This window comes from Pongo pygmaeus, chromosome 19 (assembly GCF_028885625.2).
Source record: "Pongo pygmaeus isolate AG05252 chromosome 19, NHGRI_mPonPyg2-v2.0_pri, whole genome shotgun sequence".
In the NCBI taxonomy this organism is placed as follows: Eukaryota; Metazoa; Chordata; class Mammalia; order Primates; family Hominidae; genus Pongo; species Pongo pygmaeus.
The window spans coordinates 85,358,599-85,383,452 of NC_072392.2; the positions used below are offsets into that span (position 1 = coordinate 85,358,599).

The 24,854-nt window shown below is 37.5% G+C and overlaps 1 protein-coding gene across 9 annotated transcripts in view; it reads right to left on the bottom strand.

Moving 5' to 3' along the window:
* The window catches only part of HELZ (helicase with zinc finger), a 174,411-nt gene that overhangs the window by 97,297 nt on the left and 52,260 nt on the right, over positions 1-24,854 (bottom strand). For all 9 annotated transcript variants that reach the window (XM_063656480.1, XM_063656478.1, XM_054459612.2 and 6 more), the window contains 4 exons: positions 22,190-22,388; positions 21,622-21,729; positions 20,351-20,648; positions 10,698-10,965 (listed from right to left, as the gene is read on the bottom strand). In XM_063656480.1, the coding sequence (XP_063512550.1) occupies positions 10,698-10,965; positions 20,351-20,648; positions 21,622-21,729; positions 22,190-22,388 (873 nt within the window). The remainder of the gene's footprint in view (positions 1-10,697; positions 10,966-20,350; positions 20,649-21,621; positions 21,730-22,189; positions 22,389-24,854) is intronic.

Below are 24,854 nucleotides of genomic sequence, written 5' to 3' on the forward strand. Positions count from 1 at the left end.
GAGACAGGGTTTTGACATGTTGGCCAGGATGGTCTCAAGCTCTTGATCTCAGGTGATCCACCCACCTCTGCCTCCCAAAGTGCTGGGATTACAGATGTGAGCCACCGTGCCTGGTCAACAAAACTTTTTTTTAAGTGAATAAACTCCCATGTAAGTTACATAAAGATACATACTAAGTTGTGTTGAAGAATGTGCACGTTCAAAAAACAGCTGAGTATTTAAAATGAAACTAAATGTTTTTTAAGTAACATGAAATATTATATACTAATTAATATAAAAGTCTGTTTGAACACACCACTGGGACAATAAAGACTTTAAAATCACCTGGAACCAGAAGGAAACACATTGCTTTGAAAATTACAATGGACTTTAAACCAATTGCTTTCCAAGTAGATCTTACCAGCAGATTCTAGCCATAAAATATCTCTTTCAATAATGTTAATGAATAACATTTAAAATGAATTTTCATTCATGGCTACATAGAGGCAGGTCTCATGCAGGAATTATGGAAAGAGAAGTTAAGGCCTATCTTATCAGACAATGGTTGGTATACTCTCTCACACTTCCATGTGTGCACGTGAGTATGAGAAAGTATGTGTAAAGGCAGCACAGAGAATCAAGATTAATTTACACAGTCAAGAAATATGGAGCCGGACATGGTGGCTCACGTCTGTAATCCTAGCACTATGGGAGGCTGAGGCGGGCAGATCACCTGAAGTTGGCAGTTCAAGACCAGCCTGGCCAACATGGTGAAACCCTGCATCTACTAAAAATACAAAAATTAGCCAGGTGTGGTGGCGGGCACTTGTAATCCCAGCTACTCGGGAGGCTGAGGCAGGAAAATCACTTGAACCCAGGAGGTGGAGGTTGCAGTGAGCCAATTATCACGCCACTGCACTCCGGCCTGGGCAATAGAGTGAGACTCTGTCCCCAAATTAAAAAAAAAAAAAAAGAGAAATATGAAGTGAAAGAAAGATGTAAACTAATTAACAGTTCTCCTTTGCTGTTCTGAAATGGTGCTGTAAGAGGTAAGACAACATGGTAAGAAATGGTGGCAACATTTTCTCCTTTTTCTTAGGTTTGTCTTAGTCTGTTTTGTGTTGCTGTAACAGAATACCTGAGACTGGGTAATTTATAAAGAACAGAGATTTATTTCTTACAATGCTGGAGACTAGAAAGTCTAAGATCAAGGGGCTGGCATGTGGTGATGGTCTTCAGGCTGCACCATCCCATGGTGGAAGACAGAAGGGCACGAAAGTGTAAGCAAAAGCAATGGCAAGAGAGGACTGAATTCACTCTTCTAACAGCCCACTCTCATGATAAGGAGCCCATTCCTGTATAATCACCTTATCCACTCATAAGGGTGGATCCTCATGGCCTAATCACCTTTGAAGAGTCCCACCTCTTAATACTGTCCCAATGGCAATTACATTTCAACATTAGTTTTGGATGGGACATTCAAACTACAGCATTCTGCCCATAGCCTCCAAATGTATGTTCTTCTCACATACAAAATACATTCATTCCATCCCAATAGCCCCTAAAAGTTTTCACTCTTTCCTGGATCAACTCAAAAGTCCAAGTCCAGAGTGTCAACTAAATCAGATATGGATAAGACTCAAGGCACAATTCATCCTGATTCAAATTCCTCTCCAGTTGTGCCTGTGTAATTAACGAGTTACACGCTTCCAAAATACAATGGTGGGACAAGCACAGGATAAACATTCCCATTCCCAAAGGGAAAACTGGGCAAGCAGAAAGGAATAAGTGGTTCCAAGTAAGTCCAAAATCCAAAAGGGAAAACAACATTAAGTCTTAAAGCTGAAGAATAATCTCCTTTGCTTCCACATCCCGCATCCTGACACACTGGAACAGCAGTTGGCCCCCCAAGGCCTCAGGCAGCCCTGCTTCTTTGGCTTTGCTGGGCTCAGTCCCCCAAGAAGCTCTCACAGATTGAAAGTCTTATATAGCTTTCCCAGACAAGAGCTGCATAATGCTGACCCTTCAGTTCTGGGGTATCAGGATATAGCCCACTCCCAGGGCTCCATTAAGCACTGTCCTAGTGGGGACTCTGCACAGTGGTTCTGCCTCTGCACCAAGTCTCTGCCTGGGCCCTCAGGCTGTCCAATACATCCTTTGAAGTCTGTGTGGAGTGACCATTCTGGCCAACCTGGTGAAACCCCGTCTCTACTAAAAATACAAAAATTAGCTGGGCGTGGTGGCACATGCCTGTAATCCCAGCTACTTGGGAGGCTGAGGCAAAAGAATTGCTTGAACCTGGGAGGCGGAGGTTGCAGTGAGCTGAGATCGCGCCACTGCACTCCAGCCTGGGCAACAGAGCGAGATTCTGTCTCAAAAATAAATAAATAAATAAATAAATAGAACAGGAGGCCAGGCGTGGGGGCTCACACCTGTAATCCCAGCACTTTGGGAGGCCGAGGCAGGAAGATCACTTGAGGTCAGGAGTTCAAGACCAGCCTAGCCAACATGGTGAAACCCTGTCTCTACTAAACACACAAAAATTACCTGGGCGTGATGGCCCGGCCTGTAGTCCATAGCTACAAGGGAGGCTGAGGAAGGAGAACCACTTGAACCCAGGAGGTGGAGTCTGCAGTGACCTGAGATAGCGACACCACACTCCAGCCTCAGCGACAGAGTGAGACTCCATCTCAAAAAAAAAAAAAAAAAAAAGAACAGGAACCCTTACTTATTTCATGCTTTCTCAAGTGAAGTTAAAATTTTACTTTCCTTTTACTACCTATATAATATGCAGAGTTTAGGGGTCATTAAAACTTTCTCAGAGGGAGGAGATTACTTATGGTGCAAGAAATTCTTGATTCACAAAGGACCTCTTTTTGCTAAGATGATGTACAGTTTTCTTATCTTTTTTTTTTTTTCACTATACAATCAATGTCTTCTTCCTTTGAACTCCCTCTTCCAAGGACTTCCGTATGGTAATACTCTCCTAGTTTTCTTCCTACCTCTCCTAGCTGTTCTCCATCTCCCATCTAAGCACCAACTACTTTCTATAAGCTCCAGCCTGCCTTCCTTCTACTCTGTAAGTTCTTGATAGGTCACCCTCTCCCAGATCTCCCAGCTCAGGGCTGTAAATCCAACTGTCATATGGACACTTTTGGTTATATGCCCTTTAAACTCAGTATATGCAAAACTGACTATCTGACCTCTCCAGTGTGACCCAACCCAATCTTCCCATGTATTAACAACTTAGAAAATGGCACTATCATCCACTTAGGTATCCAAGCCAACCAAAAATCACGTCATCCTTGACACTGCCTCTCTCACCAACCTTCATTCACACATCACAGAATCACTATGCCCTGTTACTTCCTCATAGCCCTGTTAGTTCCCCTCCTTCCTAATTCGTCTGCATCCCAACATTTTTAACCTGGATTACTATAATAGACTTCTAACATGACTTCTTGTCTCAAATCTGTTCTCCACACCCCCATCAGAGGATCTCTGAAAAATGAAAATCTGGTAAGTAGCTTTCTATAGCTCTGAGGACACAGTTTCTCTCTCATTTACCCTGTCCCCACCACACAAGCACCCTCCATTGCAACTATAATAATCAACTGGCAGCTCCCCAAAACTCTATGCTCTTATTCTCACATCCTGTTTCCTTTAACCAAATACTTTTGTCCTTTTTTTTTTTTTTTTTTTTTTTTGAGACGGAGTTTCGCTCTTATTGCCCCAGCCGGAGTTCAATGACCCCATCTTGGCTCACTGCAACCTCCACCTCCCGGATTCAAGCGATTCTCCTGCTTCAGCCTCCCGAGTAGCTGGGATTACAGGCGCCCACCACCACACCAGGCTAATTTTTTGTATTTTTAGCAGAGACAGGGTTTCACCATGTTGGCCAGGCTGGTCTCGAACTCCTGAACTCAGGTGGTCCACCCACCTCGGCCTCCCAAAGTGCTGGGATTACAGGTGTGAGCCACCACGCCCAGCCTTGTCTTACTTCTAAACCTGACAAATCTTACCTGTTTTTCAAAGTTCAACTTACATTCCATCTGCTCTAGAAAGCAGATGTGAGCCCCTCCTTGACCACCCTCCTTTTCTCCACTAAGGTGGGAAAGTGCCTCTTCCATGGGGCCCTTGTGCATTCCTCCAGTGCCGTGCTGAGCACATTTTATTATAACCCTGTATTTATGAGTCTGCCTCCGCTACTGGATTACAAACTTTTGGGGGACAAGGAAACATATTTTGCTTGCCTTAGAAATCAGCAGTGACTAGCATAGAACCTAACACCTTCAATATTCAATAAATTTTGTTCATTGAATTAATTTTATGTTTTTCTAATAATCTGATTTTTTCCCAAGCACCATATTCCCACTTTAGCCACTTTATATTATTTCCTAACATATTCTTGAAATCCTGTCATATATTTCTCAACTATCTTAGGCCATATATATTTTTTAATAGTTTTTTGTTTTGTTTTGTTTTTTGAGACAGGGTCTCACTGTCACCCAGGCTGGAGTGCAGTAGCACAATCTTGGCTCACTGCAGCCTTGACCTCCTGAGCTCAAGCGATCCTCCCACCTCAGCCTCCTGAGTAGCAGGGACCACGGGTGCACACCATCATGCCCAGCTAATTTTTGTACTTTTTGTGGAGATGGGGTCTCGCCATGTTGCCGAGGCTGGTCTCAAACTCCTGGGCTCAAAAGACCTGCCCATCTGGGCCTCCCGAAGTGCTAACATTATAGGTGTGAGTCACCGCGCCCAAGCCTTAGGCCATATATTAAGGTTTCACTCATGTCTATTTGAGAATCACCATCCCAAAACACTTGATCACAATTTAGCAGGCATCAAAAGTTAATCGCACAGTTTAGAGCAACAAGAGAATCCTCTTGTGACATTGGTTGTGTCTTGTAACAAAATTCTTGAGGTAGAGGCACCAGAAGTGCTAAGAAATAAAATAAAAGTCCTAAGAAACGCAGCTTTTCCCCCAGAAAATTCATCACATGTTCAAGATGCAGACATTATAGACTTTCTAGTAAAGGTTATAGCTATACTAATAATCAATTTGTATAAAAGATTAACAGGCTAAAACTAAAATTATGTTAGTAATCTTAAATATTAAAATATGTACTTTTTGAAATTTAGTAACTCAGAAATACCTAAACTAGAAAATATATCCCTACAATTAAGAAAGATTTTTCTTAATAAGAAGAAAAACCATCTTTCCATTGTTGCATGCTACATTTTAAAATCATCCTTAAAGTTTACATAATCCCTAACCTTTTAGGGAATGCCAGAATTACAGCCAACTGAATACTCAATAGATTTAAAAAAGATACTTCCATGCTAATGAGAAATATGGCTCTATCAGCCTTAGCAACAATTCCATCTCTTGAGTGCAACTTTCAAAAAATTTCAAACCTATATAGTGTTTTCATTTCATGTGATTTCTGACTATATGAACAATAAAAATCTAACAAAGTAATAAAACAATCCCTGAGTTTACTAAAGCAGAGCGACAGAACTGAGGTGTCACCAATAGAAGCAGCACCCATCTAATGATGAAATGTGCACCCCACATCCATCTAACAATGAAATGTGCACCCCACACTAGGCCTGTCACCAACAGAAGCAGCACCCATCTAACGATGAAACGTGCGCCCCACACTAGGCCTGTCACCAACAGAAGCAGCACCCATCTAACGATGAAAAGTGTGCCCCACACTAGGCCTGTCACCAACAGAAGCAGCACCCATCTAACGATGAAAAGTGCCCCCCACACTAGGCCTGTCACCAACAGAAGCAGCACCCATCTAACGATGAAACGTGCGCCCCACACTAGGCCTGTCACCAACAGAAGCAGCACCCATCTAACGATGAAATGTGTGCCCCACACTAGGCCTGTCACCAACAGAAGCAGCACCCATCTAACGATGAAACGTGCACCCCACACTAGGCCTGTCATGCCAGCTGTTAGCACTGAGGAGCCAGGCACGATGACCCAATGAGGCATGCACAGTTTAATGGACACAATAGCTTCAGCTAAAGCACATTTCCTTTGAAAATGTATCTCTTAAAATCAAACAGATTTCACTTCAAAGTAGAATCATTATTGAACACACACCAACATGTGACTAAGGATAAGAAAAGTAAAACAAACAAATCTCAAAAGAAAAGCATTTTCTAAAACTTAAATGAAAACAATCTAAGAAGAAATTTCTGGACTGCTTTGAAAAAAATCATCCTTTAAAAAAAAAAAAAAAAAAAGCTAGATTATTAAATCCAGCCTCAAACTAAAATGTATTTTACCTAATCTTGAGAGCCTTTTTTCAATCTACTTCCTAGGAAGAAATGCTAAAATGACCATGTAAAAGGCACAGTCTGATGGGATCTTGCTCTGTTGCCCAGGCTGGAGCGCAGTGGTGCGATCACAGCTCACTGCAGCCTCAAATTCACGGGTGCAAGTGATCCTCCTGCCTCAGTCTCTTGCAACCCTTACCATCAAAACGTAAGAAACTAGTATGAAGCCCCTTGATACTACTTTCGTGATTAGAAATATTCTGCTTTGGCCAGGCACGGTAGCTCGCGCCTGTAATTCCAGCACTTTGGTAGGCCGAGGCGGGTGGGACACCTGAGGTCAGGAGTTCAAGACCAGCCTGGCCAACATGGTGATACCCCATCTCTACCAAAAATACAAAATTAGCTGGGCATGGTGGCACTTGCCTGTAATCCCAGCTACTCAGAAGGCTGAGGCAGGAGAATCGCTTGAACCCGGGAGGCGGAGGTTCTGGTGAGTGAGATTGCACCATTGCACTCCAGCCTGGGCAACAAGAGCGAAACTCCATTTAAAAGAAAAAAAGAAAAGAAAAGAAAAAAAGAAATATTCTGCTTAAACTGTTCAAAGTTCACAGAGGACTGATACATTCTCGGGACCTTGGGAAATATCCTACTAATTGTGTGGCAGCAGATCTGACCACGATGTCACAAAGAGGTAAACTTCAATGTATTCAGAACACACTTATTATTGTCAATACATATCCAAGTCATTTAGAAAGATGAGTCTATATAAGCATACCATTGTCTTCTACCTTTAAATTGGGTCTCAAACCACAACAAAACATTCTTCATGATTCTAATGGTGACTTGGGTTTGCTCTGATGACTGGTATTGATTGAACAGACAAGCAAAATGGCCCAGTCACACACACTAGAGCACAGCCCAAAGATGTGCCCAAAGCCAACCTTCAGACTGTTTCTGTATAGCCCTTAACTGATAGTGGATTTTACAAAAACAAAAAAAGAAGAAGAAATGCAACCAGGCCTGTATGAAATTCTCAAAGCCTAAAATATTTATTATCTGACCCTTTACAGAAAAAGTTACTGAGCCCTGCACTACACCATAGCTTAGTAGATGCACAGACACCTCCCCCAAAATTTTTAAAAATATATCTTAGTTATTTTATTTCTACTTAAAGAATTAACAATCAAATGTAAATTAAATTCAAGGCAACATTAAAATGCATATAAATATTAAGTTTAAAGAGTGAAGAAGAAAAAATACTCTTTTAAGCAACATATGAAACTCTGTCACAGACTTTTGAAAATCTTCACAATCTATGTCTACTTGCTTATAGATGCATTCTGAGAACTCTATCTAATTGCTATAGGATCTGTTTCTTTGTATGTGTACCAATTCTGCACCGCACTTCACTAACATTTATAGGCCTGCCAAATTCAGAAATTTAATTTACCAGCCTTCATATCCAGGGTTACCTTTAGGTGAGAGTATCACCAGAAATTCCAGAATTCTCTAGCACAGTAACTACTTGTCACATGTCAGGCAGGTTGCAATAAATTATCAGTTATATCTTGAAGATCCTTCAAAACTCTTGTGTAGTTGTGTACAGAACACATCAATAGTGATCCAGCTGATTTACATTCAGTTTGTAAATATCCCTATTTGAGTCAATAAATATGATATAACTTTAAAGATTAAAAAAACAGAAAGCTCAGAAGTTCCTATAAAAACACTCTACACTATCTTACCACTGCCGTACCACAATCTCTTCTTTTCATACCTAAGGGCTTTTTTACACCATGAGCAGCAAGTGTTGCCACTAATGATGTACCAGTTTCCTTTAAATTTTTTTAATTACAAGAGCAATATATGGTCATTATAGAACATTTCAAAAGTAGAGAAAACTATTACAACATAAAAATCACCTGTTAGTCCACCAACCAGAACATTTTGCTTTAATTCTTTCCAACATTTTTATACACAAATAGATACACGTATGTGTACAGGCATCTATAAAAAATTAGAATGGCAATAAGGTATCATAACTAGCATATTTTCTTCCCTAATATTATATCATGAGCATCGTCACTGCATTAAAAATTCTTCAAGAACATAATTTCAAGTTGTATAACATTCAATCATATAGCTATATCATAATTAACTTTTTCTTCACTACTCTTTGCAAGACATGTGTCCAGACATCTTTGACTCTGATTATTGCTTATGATCCCCCATAAGTGGAATTTCCACACCAAAAGATTCAAACTTAAGGTCCTTGATACAAACTGCCAAACAGCTCTCCAGATAGATCACACAAACTGGGCCAGGGGTGGTGGCTCATGCCTGTAACCCCAGCACCTTGGGAGGCCAGAGCGGGTGGATCACTTGAGCCCAGGAGTTCCAGATCTTCCCTGGGCAACGTGGCAAAACCCCATCTCTACAAAAAATGCAAAATGAAGCCAGTGTGGTGATGCACACCTGCAGTCTCAGCCACTCAGCGTCTCCAGTTAGGCTGGAGAGGATCACCCCAGCCCGGGAGGTTGAGGCTGCAGTGAGCCAAAACCATGCCACTGCATTCCAGCCTCAGTGACAGAGTGAGACCCTGTCTCAAAATAGTAATAATTTTTTTAAAAAAGATCACACTAACTTAGTTTGCCATCAGTGCTAATATTTTTAAGGCCCTCTCATACTGGCTTTGAAAGCCTTTGCAAGGTACTCGTAGAGTGCACTTTCAACTATTCAGTTTCTCTCTTTTTTTTTTTTTGAAACAGGGTATCTCTTTCTCTCACCCAGGCAGTGATGTAACCACAGCTCACTGAAGCCTAGACCTCCTGGGCTCAAGCGATTCTCCCACCTCAGACCTCAAACTGACACACATCATGCCTGATTATTTAACTTTTTGTAGAGATGAGGTCTCACTATGTTGCCCAGGCTGGTCTCAAACTCTTGAGCACAAGCAATCCATCCACCTCAGCTTCCCAAAGTGCTACAATTACAGGTATGAGCCACCACGCCCAGCCTTAGTTACTTGATCAGTATTTAACCTCTACAATTTTGTAGGGTTTCTCCTTTTTTCCATTCAGACAAGTTTCCACTTTTAAAAGATTATTTTGAATATAATAATACTAAGCTTTTTAGGCTTCACGTGCACATTCTAAAGTAATGGAATGATTTATAAACCTTAATAAAATATTAAACAAATAAAAGTTAATATATAATTTTTTCTGAATTCCTACTATGATACTCAAAAATAGTCTCCAGGATTCTGGTAAGCTTTTAAATTATATTTAATCCTAATATTTATGATTTATCATGGTGTTCTTTCCTAAGAAGAAGGAATCCATGATAATATAAACAATATAGATGATATAACCCACTGTCCTTCTTATTTAACAGCCTACAGACACAACTGATAAAAGCCTTTTAAGAGACCATCAATGGGCCAGGATTTAAAGTCTTAGAGTAATGAAAAATACATTCCATCTGACTTTGTAAATTTTACATGTATTTAATTTGAAATTAGGTATTTTCAAAAGTTAGATCATAACAAATCTATAAACAGGGTGACCAAAATATCTTTAAGTTTTCACTTTCTTTTCCTTTCTGAATATACTCTTAATGAGTGTTCAGTATTTATTAATAATACTAATGATAAGGAACCATAAGGCATCCTGGAGAAGAAAAATATGCTGGTTCAGCTATATTTAAAAGTAAAACTACTTATAAAAATGTATTCAGGTCTCATAATTGTGGTTCAGTTTTTAAGGCTTGTCTCCAGTTTATCTAAAATATATTAATAGAAAGCTACTACCAAATACAACTATTTCACTAACATCTTCCCTCACTCTAACTTTCTTTCCTGAGATTATTTTTCCTAAAATAATTCAAATAAGCTTTTGATTTAAGCACTTGGTCTCAACCTGTGGCATATGGATAAAATGTAAAATATGTTAACGTATTTAAAAACTGCTATAAAGCTGTTTTATCAACCCGTTTTCCTGAAAATCTAAATAATTTCATTCTTAAAACAACTTTTCAAAATATGTGGTCTCTTTCAGTTGTTGTATATCTGTTCAACAAATACTCATTCAGTGCTTGCTATGACTACCATTGACTAAAAGCTTCTTAAGAGCAGGAACCACAGATTTATACTCCCGGCATGTGGCAAGGAGCTTGTCCCCTAATAGATGTTTAATAAGGTCTTATAGAAATGAACTATGTGCTAAATAACAGGGATACCATGGTGAGCATGAGACAGTTCTTGCCTTAAGAAGCTCATATTTCCTTTAAAGATAGAATACAGTTATTGAATAACAACCATTTACTACCTGTCTTCACTTAGGCACACTTTCATTTTAAAGATTAAAAATATCATCCAAAGGGGAGATTTTTTGTTTTAAAGTGTTTCTAAAGTAACTTACTTGCTGATTTCTTTATACTGGGCTATCTCCTCAATATAAAGAAGGTCATGTAACCGTGACTGATAGTTGCTCTTGGTCAATGATTTGTCTAAAACGGACTGGGTAAATAGCTGGTCAGCAGAGAGGGGAATTTGGTATCTGATAAGAAGGCTCTTCTCCAAATCAGTAGTTTCATTAGGTTCAAAATCTATAATAGTCTTAGAGGAAGAATCCCAACGTTTAGCTGTGGTTACTAGCTGCTGTTTTGCATGCATCAGGTATTCGAGATCTAAATGGAAACAAAAAACACATTTATAAAGAAACAGAACATTAAAATTTTTAAATAACATTAAAATTCTTAAACATATTACATATTTTTGTATGAGAATTGTATATGCTAGAGCTGAAATTCTTAAAAACAAAACAATGCAAATACCCATTGACTATTTCCCCCATAACAAAAAACAAAACAAAACAAAATAACATTAGTATAAATCCATGTTTAAAAAAAAAACTTTTTATCAGGCTAGGACATACTAGAAATTATTAACATTTTAAAAATACAGATTAACATTTAGAACTTAACTCTTCAGTCAAGAGAAATTTGAATCTGCATGAAAAAGATATGATAAATTCTTCATAGGTTTTATCAGATGATAATCACTTTCTCTTCCTACTACCAATACCCATTCCATTATAGAAAGAGAAGATCAAAAACTGTAAAAGGTTAAATCTTTTCTTGTGTGATAAAGCACAATGAAACTACAGTATCTTTAAGTCAACTTACTATAAACAAAAATTTTTTCGAAAATATTAATGTAAAACACTGCTAAGTCCTTATTAAAATGCAGTACAATGCCATTCAAATGTCATTTCCAAAAAATCCAAGTTAGCCTCCATTAAATTATACTGTAAGTAGGGCACAATGTCAAAACAAATGACTGTTCAAGTTCTGACATACCAGGGGAAAAAAAGTAGCACAATACCAGCACAAGATGAAATCCATAGTAACATAAACTCTGAGCACTGGGTTGGCTCATTCTATATGTAGTGCGTATTACTTTTCTATTGAGTGAAACATACATATACCTAAAATAGAAAACTTAACCAAAAGAAAAAAAAAATGTAACCTTACTGATATATTACACCAAGACTTTGACATAACATAATTGGAAAAACGGTTTCACAACTCAGATTAAAATTTTAGGAAGAAATAATTAAAAGTTAGACAAAGATCAGTCTCCAAAGTACAAATTATCCTAAACTATCTTTGAAATGACAACATAATGCATAATTGCCACGTCTTTTTTAGTGAGAGATTTGGCAACATTTAAATGTTACGTATATATTATAAACATGAGCCTAGTCATTCACCAAGGTTAATGTCTCAATAGTGGCAAATAGCTTATCCAAATAATCTTAATAATTTCTAACCTTTGCTCCTTGAAAAGCCATTTTTACATGCCAGTTTTATTTCTCAAAGGGCAACACAAATACCATTATAACCATCAAATGTAAAAAGATGGTCTGCTTATTAAAAACTTGCACTTTAAAAATACTCTGGATTGGGGCTGCGCACAGTAGCTCCCGCCTGTAACCCCGGCACGTTAGGAGGTCAAGGCAGGAGGATCGCTTGAGGTCAGGAGTTCAAGACTAGTTTGAACAACATAGCGGGATCCTGTCTCTAAAAAAAAATAAAATAAAAATATACGATAAAATTAACTATCATTTAAAAAAAATACTCTGGATTGATGGTCTGTTTTTGCAATAGCCTCACAAGCAGAAGTTTCCTAATGTACACTAACCACATTTTCTTCCCAAATCACTTTGACAGCCAGGCACGGTGGCTCACACCTGTAATCCTGGTACTTTAGGAAGCTGAGGCGGGAGGATCACATGAGGTCAGGAGTTCCAGAACAGCATAGACAACATGGAGAAATTCTGTCTCCACTGAAAATACAAAAATTGCAGGGCGCAACGGCTCAAACCTGTAATCCTAGCAGTTTGGGAGGCTGAGGCGGGTGGATTGTCTGAGCTCAGGAGTTCAAGACCAGCCTGAGCAACACGGTGAAACCCCGTCTCTACTAAAATACAAAAAATTAGCTGGGCGTGGTGGCGGGTGCCTGTAGTCCCAGCTACTCAGGAGACTGAGGCCGGAGAATGGCGTGAACCTGGAAGGCGGAGCTTGCAGTGAGCGGAGATCGTGCCACTGCACTCCAGCCTGGGCAACAGAGCGAGACTCCGTCTCAAAAAAAAAAAAAAAGAAAATTTTAGCCGGGCATGGTGGCATGCGCGTGTAATCCCAGCTACTTAGGAGACTGAGGCAGGAGAATCACTTGAACCCAGGAGGCAGAGGATGCAGTGAGCCAAGATCGCGCCACTGCACTCCAGCCTGGCGACAGAGCCAGACTCCGTCTCAAAAAACAAATAAATAAATAAATAAATAAATACTAAACTCTACATAATAGTAAGGAATCTATTTAGTATGTAGCTTTTAAAGGAGGTCTAACTACTCTTTGGTGGTGGGGAGAATATATTTCATAATTTTATTTTACATTTCACTTCAATAAAATTAATTCAGACTATGCCTAGATTACTATTATGTTCACATACTGTAAAAGTCAATAGTTATTCCTAACTGATGTTTAAGTAGCTGAGACAAGAACAAACCTAAAATGACAGAGCTTTCCCTGGAAAATGCTTTTTGATTCACCTACCTAATATACAAACAAAATGCAGAAAGCTTTTCTACTCTGGATTAACAGTATTCAGGCTTTTGGGGAAAAGTGGCATGAGCAATAGCAGTATTTGTTTTTCTCATTATCTATACAGTACCCTGATTCCCACCTTGATTTTATGAAACTCTTAAATGCTTGTATCAAAATATCACACATACTTCATAAATGTATACAACTATTATGTATCCATAAAAATTAAAAATTAAATGTTAAGTGTCTTTAGCAGGTAGCACAGTAATTTCAAAACAATTCTCCAACAATGCTAAATTTTATTCCATTTACTTTTTTTAATGACTTTAAACACAGTGCGGGGGAAAGGAAAACTAGGGGAGCAAAAAGAATCTTGAAAAAAAATCCACACATTCCAGAAGAAAAAGCCTACAAACTACTGATCTAAGTCTTTAACTCGGATGCCAAAAATGAACTATGGCCGGTGACTACTACTAAGGATACGGTATGCAAAACCCATTTCTCTTTCCCTACTTCATCTGAATTTGAGTCAAACTTCCAGCTCCATTCCTCTCACTTGTACAAAGAAACTTACTAAATTGATTTAATGACCCACCTAAACTTACAGTGTTTAAAGGTCACCTCGTAAATAGAGGAAGGACGTGGGTCCCTTATGGGGACACTGGGCATGACTCCTACTGGGGCTCTTTGTCATCTCCACCTACAGCACATGCGTACCTGCTAACACCTCAGCACTCAGGGCAGCCTGAGCCAGTGCATCCTTGGCATGCGTTTTCTTCAGCCTAGATTAGGCTAAAGTGAAAAACACTGGAAAGTTGAGAAGTGGCTGGGCGCGGTGGCTCATGCCTGTAATCCTAGCACTTTGGGAGGCCAAGGAAGGCAGGTCACCTGAGGTCAGGAGTTCAAGACCAGCCTGGTCAACATGGCGAAACCCCATCCCTACTAAAAATACAAAAAAAATTAGCCAGGTATTATAGCTCGTGCCTGTAGTCCCAGCTACTCCAGAGGCTGAGGCAGGAGAATCGCTTGAACCCAGTAGGTGGAGGTTGCAGTGAGCCAACATTGCACCACTGTACTCCAGCCTGGGTGACAGAGCAAGACTCAGTATCGAAAAAAACAAAAAGATGAGAAGTGAGCAGGTTAGGATCAATATTCATAAAACCATTTAGGAATTTAACAGTGACTTATTAACCAATTCCTACAATAATAAATCTCAAAGCAAACCTGACAGAAATTACAGACCTATGGAATGTGTTACCCTGAGATGTGCTAGGCAAAAACTATAAACAGATTTTAATAGAAATCCATAAGTTAAAGATAATTAGAATACTCCTAATCTTTTGAAGATAACAGTCTTTTGAAGGGGTTCCGCTATCAAAAATAGAATTCAAGGTTGAAATAACTACTCTAACACAAGATACATTTCCTAACTTCCCTTGGCCTTCTGATCCTGAGAATAGCAGTGCTTGCATTTCAACCACATCTTTACTATTCTAATAAAGCATCCAAAGGGTGGGTTTGTTTCATCTTGAAGTATATAGTACAGCAGACTTGAAAAATACCTTTCACAGGACCTGGAGGGTAGATAAGAAGAAAATAAGGGGTGGGGAAATCAAGTGTTCTAAGTACCCAGCACAAGCGTTGACATGTAAGAGGCAGGTAATAAATGGGTGTTAGATATGGAATTTATTAAAACCTGCTATATTTATCTAGGACTTAGAGAACGAGATGAAATGCTTCCTAATTCCAAAATCAGATACCACACTCTTCCTTAGAAAATATTTTGGTATGTGGCTTTACAAATCTTGACTGCCCAAATTAACAATAAAATAAAATCCCACAGTAATCCCAAACTACTGCTTCAGTGATCCATTTCTATATCCTTTCTTTCACCCAAACTGCCACATGGAAGCAAGGTGAATCTCTCTCAGCTTGCCTATGTTAACTGTCCCTATTTCTCTCTCTGAAAGAGGCTAACAAAAAGTTAAAACAGCAGAGTAACAGCATTAAGAAATACCTCATGCTTTTTACATACTTCTATTCAGTTTCTTTTATTGACAAACTATTTAAGTCTATTTTTCTATTACTTTTCTGATCATGTAACAGTATGTAGATATATAATATGTTCTTAACTTACCAACAACTTTGGTAGTTGGGAATACTTTCTAAGATAGACTAAATTTTAATGCTAATGTTAACATAGATAGCTAGACTCAAACTAGAGAAATAAATGATATCAAGTTTCCATATTTAACTCCAAGAGTTCATTTTCAACATGTCGCTTCCAGATATTCAAAACAGAATTCCAAATCAATTTTGCCAAACAAAAATTTTCCATTAATCAAGTTGTGGTATAAACCATAAGAATGCAGTCTGTTTTCTAAACAGGGGATAACTCACCAGCTTCCTTCCTTTGCAGATGCCTTTGCCACATATTTTTGAAAAGCCTATCCTTAGTCCAAAAGCTTTTTTAGTATAGAGTGTCTTTTTCTGAACCCGAATCTCCCCAACAAGGGGGAAAAAAAAACTACAAAAAGCAAAGCTAAAGTCACTCATTTCCTGAAGAGTTTTCAAGATTGCCAAAATGACTAGAGAAAAAAATGTTTGTTCACGGCCTACCAAAAGAAAAGGTCTGGATGCTTTAGGTATAGTGACAGTAATATTAAAAAAAAAAAAAAAAAAAGAAACCCAAAACCTATGTTTATTTTCCTCCAATTCAAATTTGAATTAACTAAAGTAGGATTTTTAGTTCAATACTGAACAATGAACTAGAGAAATATAAACATTTGCTATATAACTTGATTTTAAGTTTCAATGAGTAACACACTAACATAACTAAATTACATGAACATACCAGTTTGACAGACACTGAGAGCCAATGATTAACTGAGCTACACTGTGATTCTCTAAGAGGGAAATAATGCATGCTGCATTTCTAAACTTACTTGTACATGGAATTCTACACCTTAGGTGTTATTATTAATTTTAGTGGAACACAATTTAGAAAATGCTAAGCTAATAGCCTAGCATGGTCCAAATTTATAAACTTATGCAAGAGAAATACGGTTCTAGCATTCATTTAAGGACAAAAACTTGCTTAAAAACAATGAACACCCAATCAAGTGGAAGATGCAATAAATATTTCCCACTGAGAAGGAGTAATCTCTAAAAAAAAGAACATACTGGCCGGGCATGGTGGCTCATGCCTATAATCTCAGCACTCTGGGAGCCTAAGGCAGAAGGATCGCTTGAGCCTAGGACTTCGAGACTAGCCTGAGCAACACAGCGAGACCGTCTCTACAAAAAAACAAAACTTTTTTAATTAGCCAGGCATGGTGGTGTGCACTGATAGTCTCAACTGCTTAGGAGGCTGAGGTGGGAAGATCACTTGAGCCTAGGAGTTCAAGGCTGCAGGGAGCTATAATCGCACCACTGCACTCCAGCCTGGGCAACAGAGCAAGACTCTGTCTCTAAATAAATAAATAAATAAATAAATAAATAGAGATATTTCCCATTCAAATTCCAGTTTCACCAAATCACTAAGTTTCCTTGTGTATGCAAAAACCAAATTATATTATAATTTATAATATTTTCAAAACTGTATGGAAATATGACAGATCCCAGACCTAATTCAATTCCCAATTGCATTTGGCCAATTTATACCTGGAATGACACTTTTCTCCTAATTCCAGGCCAAGGAAGATCCAATGATGAACTGGCTGAGGCTGAAGATCAAATTAGCCAGGCTGTCAGATTGTCACCAATTTAACAAAGTAGTTATCTTGCTCTCAATGTCTCTGAATGTTGTCCACACAAGTATTCCAGGAAAAGATACAAAATAGGACACTGCCATTTTACATTTTTATTGTCTCAGAACATTTTATAAAATTGTAATTTCACATAAACAAATTGTTTGCCCATAAACATATTTTCTGCTGACATGGACTCTCCCGTGATAATCAAAAACACTAACTGTAATAGTACTGAGATAAAAGCAAGAAACAATATTACACTACTTATATTTTGCTTTCATTTCTTTACAATTCTGTTAGGACTCTCCACATAATCACAATGAAACAAATGTAGTCACGCAATAAAAATTTCAAGAATTAACAAAATGGTAAGATATTCAATGACATCAATTTTAAGGGTGGGGAAGTTATCAAAGAGCTAAAAATTAGCATAAGTCATTATGCTGATGACCAAAAAAAGTTAGCCCAATATCATCTAGCTTGCCTAAAACCTAGATTTAAGTTTTCCTTTCCCCAATTTTCAAAATCCTACATAAGAAAATGCATTTTGTAGATTTCATACTGTTTGTTATTTCTCCTTTGTCTTTAAACAAATTTCACTATGTGAAACCATTTTAATGTTTCCAAATTAGTCCAAGAAAATGCTTAAGTTTTTTCAATTATTTTCTATCACATAACTACTTAAAAGTAAAATCTTAAAGGAAAAAAGGCAAAGACATCAAACTACAAAGAAGTCACTAAAAAAAGGATATGGTATTATAAAAAAAGAGGAGGATATCCTCGTCTATATAAATCCCCTCTACCACATCTGAATGAAATGTAAAACTTAAAACATTTTCAAACTAATATATTAGAAACATCAGAAAGGAGACTCTTTGTTTCTTCCAGCTACCAGGCTCAAAACATCAATCATCTTGGAAAACTACGCTTTCAACTCCTACAATGTGTTCTGTTGCCAAGATCTGCAGGCACTGTGGCCTCAAGGGCTCTCTGCTTTTTATGTCCTCTGCTTGCACCCTAGTCCGAGTCCTCATTTTAAAAAACAAAAACAAAATAAAGAAACAAAAAAAACCCCCAACTCTTCTCTTTTCCTTTCTTCCTTTTGTGTATAAGCCAGAAATTATCCTAATCAAGGCTAATTATAAACATAACAGCTACTATTAACTAAACGTCTACTATGAGCCAGATGTCGTACGAGGCTTCAGGTTCTCACAATGATCTATGACAGATATTACTAGCCCCATTTTACAGATGTTTCCCTGTGAAGCCCAGAGAAGTTAAGTACTCTGCCCAGGCTCACACAGGCAATAAGTCGAAAATCAGGATTCAAATCCTATTCTATTTGACTCTGATTTTTGTTCACTGCTCTTCTCCAACAAGAAAAGTAACACATATCTGAGGCAGAAGTACTCAAAGTACTTTTACTCTTCTCAAGCCCATGAAAGTACCCTGAGCTCCTTTTCATCACCACCTTCTCTAATTATCATGTTTTAATACTATCATTCTTTTACATTTTACTGCAGACATTTAACATTTTATATTATTAATTAAATATTTTATTAACTAATAACAATTCTTGACAGCACTTACAAACATTTCTATGGGTAAAGGAGTCTGAGTTATAAGCCACTAATCTACAAGCAAACTTCTAAAATACAACCCACACGTAAGCCAAGAACATCCTTTACAGTTATATTTGAGAGTAGGAAATGTATGTTGGTCTCTCTATATGACTTAAATCTCTTTATGATTTAAAAAGGATGCTGCTTAGTGGTTCTCAAGGTCTGGTCTCTAAAAGCAACTTACTAGTTCAGGGGTAGGCAAACTACAACACGAAAGTCAAATGCAGCCATTGTTTTTGAAAATAAAGTTTTATTGGAACACAGTCACACCCATTTGCTTATGCATTGTCTATGGCTGCTTTCTCATTACAACGCAGAGCTGAGTAGTTGCAACAGAGATCACCTGCCCTGCAACACCTAAAATATTAACCATCTGGCCCTCTGCAGAAAGAATTTGCCAAATACTATGCTAATATATATAAGCCAAATACTTTATTTTTATTTTATCAACTACCATATCTATTTAGCTATGGAAATTAATTTATTCTGATTCCAAAGAGTACTGAAAAGATGACAAAAATACATACTACAGAATAAAAACAAGTAAAAGGGATCAAAGTCAGTGGGAAATAAGGGTAAAGTGAAGTCTGGGTAATCTTAGCACACATAGAAGAAGATGTCACCTAACTGTTAAATTTGGGCACCATCGTTGTTTCAACCTTACTAGCAGCTAAAGTAAAGAGGAAGACAGACCAATTTCACCTTTTCACTATGTGAAAAAAAATAAAATTCTAGCATTCGCTAATGAGAAAAACTACTTCTAGGTTCTCATGAATGGGACACTACGGTACATAGTAAAAAACGTCCTCCACAATATGGTTAGTTATAGTCAATACAAAAGCAAGTTTCATACAGCTCTGCTTTTTGAAGTGTTTGTTAAATAAATAGATTTTGTTAAATAGAATAAAACACCTATAAATCCAACCAAAAGCAAAGGAAATGTGGGCTAACATGTCCTTTCTTTGTCCTGTTGGATCTTGGCATAAAATTTAGATATAGGCAATAAACTGACAATGTACAAAGTAATTCCTTATGTCATGCTTACATGTTGAAACCAGGGACCTCTTCCCAAAAACAAAGAGCAGATTTGATTAAAGGCACCTTGGCCTCCTTAACACTAGTGGATGCACAAAATGATTTATGAAGGTTTATTATACTCAAGACTTTTCATTCAGAAATAATGTACTAACATCAGCAAAGTTAACTAGTCAATAGGACATGAAAATAAACATTGTAGGTATATATACAATTACCATTAAAATGATATTCTACCCAAAGTAATATTGAAAGATATTACTGTGCTAAAACCATCTTACTGTGAAATGAAACTAGTAGACCAAAACAGGTCTGATCATCTATTCATACAAGTTTGGGGAACCTCAAAGTTCAAGTTTACCTGGTGGCTCCATGAAGAAATCAGGGCACAGTGTGAATCATTACAAGCCCATTACACAGTAAATGAGTCAATTAATTTGGGATTTTTTTCTTCATTATTATTCTCTTCCTATCCATGGAATATATTCAAGGGCCAATACATATCTTTGAATGTTGCTTTTTAACACATTGTATCGGGAAAAAAGTCTAAATATTACCTTCTGTAGAAGCTGCATCAATCATTACTCTTTGCATGAGTACTGGTTCCAATCCAAAGTCGAAAACTATGGTTTGGCGAAAAGTTCCAAATATTTCTGTGTTAAATGCTATCCCGACTTTATACACGTAATGATCTAATCCATTTTGGGCCATCTTTCCTCCTATCCATTCTTGACAGTTTTCTGGGACTTCTTGTGATACCTGGGTAGTACTATCTCCGGCAGATATTGCAATGATACTAAAATGAGGACGATGAGCATCATAAAGCAATGCTACACGATACAGCATTCTTGCAGGCTACAAGGAAGTTAAAATAATTCATTGAGTACAAGGGGGTGAAAAATCCAATTGTAATTGGGCTCTTCAATGAAAATATTTCCATAAGGGACTTTTACTTCCCCAAGCTTCTAAGATACTATAACCCTTTAAGAAAAAAATCAGAATGGTTTTTTAAAAATCAGTTGTTAAAATTATTTATTTATGCTATATCGCTAGCCTCCCTTCTCTTACTGTGACATGTTCATTTTTCATTGTGGCAAAAGCTATCGCCCTATATAACCATCAACCTTCAAACTTTCCATACTCTTCGCCTACAAAAGTTTCATGTAGCCTCAAGTAGGAAGCCTTCGTAAGAGGGCAGTTACCTCTGAAAGCACTGGATTGGGTTCAAGGCTGAAGCTAACTGTTCTTAGATTTTTCATCTCCAGATACAGAAAGTACAGCGGAAGAAATGCCACGAAAAAGACAAAAACTTTTCCACTGAGCATACTCACAGAAACTTTTTACTTTGCTTCTATCTTAAACTTTGACTACTGTAATTTAAGATGGGAAGCACTGCAGAAAATGCCCCATATTAAAAACTCATTATCACAGAATTTGTGACTTCATCATATCAAATATAAAAACAAGTTGTTATGGTTTAAAAATCTTAGAACTACTAGAATAAACAATTTTTAAGTAGTTAATTACAAGCCGTGAACCCCATCCTATGTCCCAAGTTTAGAAGACAATATGTCAAAGATCTCTTTACCAAATAAATAAATATGAAAGCACCCTAAATATCTACAAAGATGTCATCTAAAAATATTTTTTAAATTGTACTTTTAATGATCAAAGTACAGAAATATACTTTAGTACAATATAGAACCTATATATAATGTACTTAAATTAAAATATTTTCAATATTCTTTAACACAGAGATTCAAAGGTCAAAAAAAAGTTGAGAAAATTAAACACAACTTTTATGCTTTAACTAGCACAAAATTCATACCTTACAAGTGAGAGCAAAGGTCCATGTCTGGTGGGATTTTTTGGTGCTGACAGTAACTGACAGGTCAGGATTGTGCTCTACCTTTACTCCTTCTATACATTCACTAAGCTGAAAACAGACAGCAATTTATGTTATGTTTTTATTGCTAAGGGCACAAACAAAATCTTTTAGCATGGAAAATAAATGTCAACAGTTAAGATGATGATGGAACTGTTTACAGAGCAAAGTATTTTATACCTTCATTTTCAGTAATTTTGATAAGAACAAAATATAGTAAAGCTAAAATAAGAGAGAAAAGAAAATTAACCACCACCACAAAAATGGCACTCAAAAACTGCCTGAATGAAGGTAATTAATACAGTACAGGCAAATCTCCAAACAAGTGGCTTAGTTCTGCTCTTCATTTTAACAAATGGGTCTACTAAAGCTACTAAAAACATCATTCTATCAGAATCAAGTTCTTTGCAAAGAAGATAAGGAAATAAACCAAAATAGAGCACATAATAAAGTCAAGACTCAAGTTCATTGTTTAAGACAAACAAAAAATAATGTAGCTTATTTTCCTCACCACTTTCTCAGGAGACAATGAATTCATCCACTTTTCTATCAAGGTTTCCATGTAACTGCCTGAGAGCTGTTTATTCTCATTTTGCTGTTTCAATTTTATCAGCCGTGACGCATATCTTTTCTGCCATTCTGCTAGTTCTTCCTGGGAATGTGCTGAAGTACACTGGGCACCATACCTACAGATTCCTTGCTCTAAAAATCTAAGTAGAATAGGAAAGACTGTTTTATCATATACTTTGTTGAACCATTTAAAAATAAACTCCCAGCATTTGCCCTCTGATTCTTCAATAAAAACAAAACTTCATGTGCTGAAAGGCCATATTTACCGTACTGTCTTGTACAAAGGAGGGAGAAGAGGTTTAGAGAACATTTACAACAGTTAATCAAAACATCAGCTCCCCATATTATTCACTGACCTTCTCTGGAATTAGGGGATCCTAAGGCATAGGTATTCACGTCGGCCCTCCAAAAGAGGCACTGAAAAGTAGCTTCCTTGGTCATATAAGGACTCTTACTAGACAATTCCTCTTAGTGTAACTGGGTTTTGTTCTTGTTTTTTGGTTTTTTTGTTTTGAGACGGAGTCTCGCTCCCTTGCCCAGGCTGGAGTGCAGTCGCGTAATCTCGACTCACTGCAACCTCTGCCTCCCAGGTTCAAGCAATTCTCTGCCTCAGCCTCCCGGGTAGCTGGGATTACAGGTGCCCGCCACCATGCCTGGCTAGTTTTTGTATTTTTAGTAGAGACGGGGTTTCATCATCTTGGCCAGGCTGGTCTTGAACTCCTGACTTCGTGATCCACTCACCTCGGCCTCCCAAAGTGCTGGGATTATAGGCGTGAGCCACCACGCCCAGCCAGAGTAGGATTTTTTTAAAGCAACACTGACATCAAGGGGATTTGCTGCTCACACACAGGTATACCCTACTTCCCAAAATAAGGACCTTAAAAAATTTTTCTATATATGGGAATTTCATTCTGAAAAAACAGTTAACATATGACTAATTACCATTTTAAGGCTTTTACTTTTCCCCTTTAAACATAGTGATTCTACTCTTTTCTACATTACTATTACCTATATTTCAGTGAAAATATATTAACTTGCTTGGAGCTTTAAATAAATTTAGAATAAAAGTTTTATATTACAGAGTCACAAATTCATTCAACAGTCATGTTAAATTCAAGGGAATAAATTATAAATGTTCATTTTAAAGGATACAGAGTCAATAATTTCTCGACGTTTACAACTCGGAAAATTCAACTGACAATTCAGTGATCAAAAACAGATAAAAATAAAATACTTTGATAATTTTTTTTTTTTTTTGAGATAAGAGTCTTGCTCTGTTGCCCAGGCTGGAGTGCAGTGGCACGATCTCGGCTCACTGCAGCCTCTGCCTCCCGGGTTCAAGGGATGCTCCTGCCTCAGCCTTCAGAGTAGCTGGGATTACAAGTGCCCGCCACCATAATGCCTGGCTAGTTCTTGTATTTTTAGTAGAGATGAGGTTGCACCATGTTGGCCAGGCTGGTCTCGAACTCCTGACCTCAAGTGATCCACCTGCCTTGGCCTCCCAAAGAGCTGGGATTACAGGCATGAGTCACTATGCCCGGGCCTGATCATTAACCTTTTTTTTTTTTTTTTTTTTGAGATGGCATTAACTTTTTAAAAAAGTTTTAAATACCCTGCAAAATTATAGGCAAAGCCAGTTTTTAAATAAAAATAATAAAAACACTGATAAAAGATCTTCTGAGAAAAAATGAAAATTAAACTAGAAATATAATTAAATGGCTGGGCACGGTGGCTCACGCCTATAATCCCAGCACTTTGGGAGGCCAAGGCAGGCGGATCACCTGAGGTCGGGAGTTCAAGACCAGCCTGACCAACACGCAGAAACCCTGTCTTTACTAAAAATACAAAATTAGCCGGAGTGGTGGCGCATGCCTATAATCCCAGCTACTTGGGAGGCTGAGGCAGGAGAATCGCTTGAACCCGGGAGGCGGAGGTTGCAGTGAGCCGAGATCATGACATTGCACTTCAGCCTGGGCAACAAGAGCAAAACTCTGTCTCAAAAATAAAAAAAAATACATAATTAAATGTAAATATAATATAAAACTATAAATAGCAAAAGAGAGATGTTATATTACAGACCATTTTTCAATTGGAAAAAATATGGATAGTAAGAAATAAGAAATGAACCACAGCACAATATAAATTTTCAAATGGTTCAACGTATTTGAAAAAATGAGTATATTTAAAACTTTTCCTGATGGTACAACAAAGTACTTGAACTTAAAATTATACTATTTATTAAATTCTCTTACACTTCTAAGACACATTGAAAATCATTTTATGTTGCTTTTCAATATGTCTTAATGGGCCAAATCTTTGTCTTTCTATTGCTTGGCTTTAAGTCATTTCCCTAAAAAGTGAAAGTGTTATATTCTTAACTATACTTCAAATCTTCTCATATTTCCTTTTCATAGGATTGTGTTCTGTCTCTTCTACAACATAACACCACTAGGATTTTCAATACTTAACACATTGGTTTCCTGACTATTCAATAATCAAAACCATGTAGCAAATTTCCTTCACTATCAAAAGCAATCTAAAGAGGTAGTGAGAATTTATATCTAAAAATCCCACTAGTTACAAGTTCTTACAAAAAGAACTGAAGA